At 42.0% G+C, this 5,561-nt stretch overlaps 1 protein-coding gene across 13 annotated transcripts in view; it reads right to left on the bottom strand.

The window, feature by feature from the left end:
• Positions 1-5,561, bottom strand: part of LOC108759637 (ankyrin-3) — an 86,742-nt gene that overhangs the window by 80,657 nt on the left and 524 nt on the right. For all 13 annotated transcript variants that reach the window (XM_018505155.1, XM_018505154.1, XM_018505138.1 and 10 more), the window contains exon 2: positions 2,786-3,163. In XM_018505155.1, the coding sequence (XP_018360657.1) occupies positions 2,786-2,992 (207 nt within the window). In that variant the 5' untranslated portion in view covers positions 2,993-3,163. The remainder of the gene's footprint in view (positions 1-2,785; positions 3,164-5,561) is intronic.

Below are 5,561 nucleotides of genomic sequence, written 5' to 3'. Positions count from 1 at the left end.
AACAGTGAGCAAAAAATTCCGATTTGCGATATTCTTAGAGCAATTAATTCTACAAACATTTTGACACCAAAATGAGCTGAGCAATTAATTGCTTTAGGGTACTTTACTGTTGTACGCGAGCCAGCACAGCCACACTCTTGGTGGAATTTTTCGACTTAAACAATGAGCAAAATAATCGGGAATAGAGCAAAAAATTAGCAAAAAAATGTGGTATAGGTCGCGTTTGATTGTGCTGAAATGGCTGTGCCAGCTTAATAGACGTGATTATACTGATAGATACAGAATAAAGACAACGATGCAGGAAATATATTTATTTTTAATTTCTAGGTAAAATGTACATCTAAATACAGGCAAAAGATACTTAAGCACCAGTAAACGTAGAGATTCACAGATGTAGAGATGAGATCGATTTTTTTTCAAAGGAGAGAGAGAAATAAATAAAAGTAAATTTTTTACCTGAGGGTATAGAATAAGAAATTAGCAAAGACACGGATTAAAAATAAAATCGTTGTCTAACTCTCCTAAATCTATTCCGATCTATGTCACAACCGGTTTCATATGCTTCTAGTAATAAGCAAAAAGTTTACCTTGTCCAAATTCTACCGTCTTATTAACTTGCTGTCAATTTTCTCACTTAAGTCGAAACAAAGTACTTAAACTTATTATCTTTGTTTTTTTAACTATGAAGGTACCTAATACTTTTGTGCTTTGCTATTTTCGTACTTAACGACGTAATAATAAACAAGGATGAGGCTGCGACTAACGAAGCAGTTTGACATTTTCTATCTGGCAACCTTTCTGTCCCGTAAAATCGTGCACGCCCACTCGACGTGGAATTTTTTTGTCTATTTTGGAGAATAACGTTCAGGATCTTCGGTATCGTGAACACGTGTACGTGCGTTCCCCTACCTAGTAGCGCTACCTTTGCTGCAGTCTGCGTCCTGGAGTAACCATGACCTTTGAGCCGCAACAATCGGCCGGCCACATCGTCTCAATGATCGCTTTGCATGTTAACGCGGTTGATATAACGATCTGCGACAAAGGCAGTCGTACTGTTGACGACTTCTCAAATATTCACCAAATAGAATTTTATAAATTGCACGTTCTACGAATGGGGATCTTAATGAAAGACATCGTCCTATTCAGTTCAAGTTACGAAACATTCGGCAAAATATATTTAAAATTGTAGATTTTTTAGCATTAGTTTGTTTATCGCGAAGTGACTAGACGACCAGGGGCACTATTCTGTAAAGGGTCCTCTACATAGAAGTCGTAGACGGTCGTGGAGTCTTAGTCGTAAGAAACTGATCAATTCCAATCGAGTATTCTCCTTATATTTGATTGTGATTGGTTGTTTTCCTACGACTTAAGACTCCACGACTATCTACGACTTCTATGTAGAGGACCCTTAACTGTCTTTACACGCCTACCGACAGTTGTCGGCGTCGTTGCGCAGATATTTTATATAGTGAAAAAGCTGCGCAACAACACCGACAACTGTCGGTAGGCGTGTAAAACAGTTAAGGGTCCTCTACATAAAAGTCGTAGACGGTCGTCGAGTCTTAAGTCGTAGGAAACTGACCAATTCCAATCGAGTATTCTCCTTATATTTGATTGTGATTGGTTGATTTCCTACGACAGACCATCTACGACTTCTATGTAGAGGACCCTTTACGGAATAGTGCCCCAGACACTCGACCAGACACATTTGCAAGCGGTTCGGATTTCTGGAAAAAAAAAAAAAAAGTAATATTACAAGCAAAAGAAAAGAAATAAAAATTCGTTCATGCAGACAGTTTTTTGTCAAAGAAAGTAACGTGGTGCGTGAGAAGAGTGTCAAATGAGAGAGTACAGTTGTATCGAACCCTCCTCTCGCACTTTACACACGCAATCGAAACTGCGAGCTGACATGCGGCGAAACAACGGTTGAATGTGAGCCCGTATATGCTATTAGATGGTATGTATATACGAAGCCTATTATTTGTGATAATGTCACCCACTTCCCTCGTCTCGTGCCCAAAAATACATATGTTCAATATAACAAACTAATGCGCACACCATGCAGTACGTTGATAATTTTGAGTATTGCGTACGTGACACAGCAAATTTTTAAAATATAATTGCATAGGTAATTCCTACATATAATTATGCGACTTCGATTACAATATCATCATATACATACATGGATGGAAATATTTCTATTACATTAAATATCAACTCCGATTTTGCGATCGAAACTCTCTAATGTTTTTAATATGCACGTTAGAACATTGCATTGCAAAGCAATACCCTGTCTTTTGCAACTACAAATCAGTGAAATTGCTAGACAAGTATCCGGTATCCACAACGTATTCCCTGATATCGAATTGAAGCATTGAAAATGATAAACTTAAACAGTTCTCCTATTTTATAACTTTAAGTAATAATTTTTAAATGTTTTAATGAAATTTCAAATAGTAAACTTTCTTTTTTTTTTTAAAGAATTTCTTTTAGATCATCTTTCTCCGTTCATTGCCTACATTCAAATAAAACAAATTATAATTCACAATCGGTCACGAAAAAAGAAACGTAATGAGAAACTCGATGGAATAAATGAACTACAATTGCATCGTCATTTAAATGTCTCGATTCAACTTCCTCTCTTTCCATCGTAGATAAAATAAAAAAAGAATTACATCAAGTGAAACAGGTTGAAATTTCAAATCACATCACACTGTTGACGCCAGTTCCGGATCCACACCGTCGTCAGTGGTGTCAGTAAAGAAAAAGTTCTCATCAATCTTACCTGTTTGCCGGCGCGTGGCAGCGTCTCCACGTTGGTACCGCCGACTACGGGAGCCTTTTCCGGTCCGCCGTTCTGCTGGCTGACGTTTATGTTGGCGTTAACATTGGCGTTAACATTATTGACGTTATCGGTGACGTTCGTGTTCATATTTGCTCCAGTGTTAACGTCGCCGGCGCCGCCACCGCGCTTTCCGTCCTCGCCCGTCATCCTTCAGCCGTACCGTCGATTCACCCTCTCGTTGTCTCACACCCTCGTCACCCTCGCCACCTCCGCCGCCGCCGCCGCCGCCGCCACCGCCGTCGTCCTCGCCGCCCTCGTTCCGCTTATACTTCCGCTCGTTAATTCTCAACTTCGGTCCACGCCTGGGAATCCCGATATCTGTACGGCCGATCGAGAATCGAGAGAAGTATGTATCAAAGTGCGGCCGTGAATGACGCTTAACCGATAACGTGTCATTTATTTTAGCCTCTTAACGCGGAGTTTTTCTTTCCCGCCGAGACACGGAATCTAGACTATTAATAGACGAAACTTGGCTTTTATTAGCGCGGTATACACGGGAAGCTCGAATTGGCTTGGCGACGTTTAAAATGAATCGCGTTGTAGCTTCAAGGGCTTAAACACGATCTTATGTTTAAAGTGAACCTGAAACTATTATGAACTCGATCCATTTCGAGTGCCTCTCAATGGTAAAAATTAATTCCCACGACGGGTGACGACCAAATAAAATATCGAGCACGCGGTGTAATATGGTCCCATCGGACCGAATTACTTTGGTTGTTCTTCGAGGAACGCTATTTTTAGTCTCCACGAAGCGATACGGGTGGTATAACCGTACATGACGAAACGGTTCACAGGCACATTGTGAGCACCATCCTCCCGTTAACTATTCGCCAAGGAGGAAGAAGCGAGCGAGCCTCGCCCGAAGTGCAATCTTACCGCTAAAATCACCAAACAACATAAAGATCCGAAATTACATTTCAAAGATATAAAGCGTCTCTCAGACGTCTCGATCGTGCTCAATCTGTTGTTTGGGATGCTCCCAATTCATTCGAAACACTGTACGTCGCGATTCTACTTTTCTCGCAAATAAATCACGTTCGAATCGTCTAACATAACAATCGTAAAAGCGGAGACCAGACTCTCTCCGAGCTTTTGGGTGGGAACGCAAGACAGGATTCGATGTCAGGATCGCGTGAACTCTCCGCTCGAGGGGGTCAAAGAACGAACGGGGCCCTAACCCGTATCATACCGACGCGAATCGTCGCGTAATCTCGCGACGATATCTACCGGGGTGAAATAACGGTGAACGGAAAACGATGTAATCGACGAGGAGTCGCGAGAAGTCGGGAACCCTCGCGAGGAAACGCGAGGCGACGCGACGCGGCGCGACGCGGGATGCGAGCGGTAAACCCGCACGGTCGACGCGACGGTAGTACCACCGGGAAAATCGATTCGAGCGTGTCCGTTCGAGGCACTGCGCGCCTCTCCGAGCCGTGGCGGTCAAAGTGCCCGTCGCCCGTCGCGTTCCGGCGTTTACTTACGGCTTCTTCACCGCTCGGGGACAAGTCTCGAGATGCAGATTTTCCGAAATTCAAAATAGCGCACGTTTTTCTTTTCTTTTCTTTTCCTTTTTCTCGCCTCGGCGCTGCACCCTCGCTTTAACTCCGTTCGTTTCCGGTACGTTCCACTCTAAACAGTCGCCCATATGTTGCAGGACGTGATTTGATTATTTTTATATGTTCGCGTTTTGTTCTGCGCTTAAATTTCTTTTTAAACAGTTTGAGAACGAAAGAAAGATTTGAAAAGAGAAAGAGAGAGAAAGAGGAAGAGGGGAGAATAGAAATGTTTAGTCATAAGTATTAATATATATTTTAATTATTTATAGTTAATATCGATGTGAAATATGAAGGTCTTTATTCACAAGAATATTGCATTGTAAAAATAAAGACTCAACATACGACGATAATATATGTAACATAAGTCACAGGTGAACTGTTGAAGAACCGATGATGACTTTCAAATTAGTACTTGAAAATTATTTTAATTCGGAGCATCTTTTGTAATTCGATAATTTCATAGCGACGTGGAAAACGTTAAACGATTCGACGGACGGAAAATCAAAATAATCAAACTGAAAGAGAGTAACACGAGAAAAAAGCGATTATCACGTTTGTAATTACAGTTGGGAATTTCGCATTGGCGGAAAATTGATACTTGTCGTAGTAAACACATCACTCTGTAATTGATACCGTGGAACAAATTCTTTAACAGCAAACATTTATGGACGCTCCGAGTCATCGGCGATCGGAACGAACCGGATCGCGCGAGGCGCGATTGGTCGTCGATGGGAAACAGGAAAACCTGGAGAACGCGCAAAACGACATGCTACATCCCGCAATTACTAAACCGGGATTCCACCGGCTGGTTTCTATACGCACACACATACGCGCATACATACATATGCATATAAAGTATACATGTATTTTTTAATACGTGTATACACCCACACAAGTGCTATATGTACATATATATATATGTGTGTGTGAATGTATATATAGGCATATGTATGTATATAATATATTAGCGTCGTACGGATCTGGTTCCTTGGCGCGGTACATTTCGCGTGCGATCGATCTCTCGAACCCTTTTTACCGCACTTCGGCCGAGTTTGCCGCGGTTCGATGACGCGCGGCGCCTCGAATCCGCACGATTATCGAGCGATTACGTTCGAACGCTACCCTAACGCGCGAATGGTCGTAAAAGGGGAGCAGCAGAC

The sequence above is a fragment of the Trachymyrmex cornetzi genome, unplaced genomic scaffold (assembly GCF_001594075.2).
Source record: "Trachymyrmex cornetzi isolate Tcor2-1 unplaced genomic scaffold, Tcor1.1 scaffold20, whole genome shotgun sequence".
Taxonomy (NCBI): Eukaryota; Metazoa; Arthropoda; class Insecta; order Hymenoptera; family Formicidae; genus Trachymyrmex; species Trachymyrmex cornetzi.
This window is presented reverse-complemented; position numbering and strand designations above follow the sequence as displayed.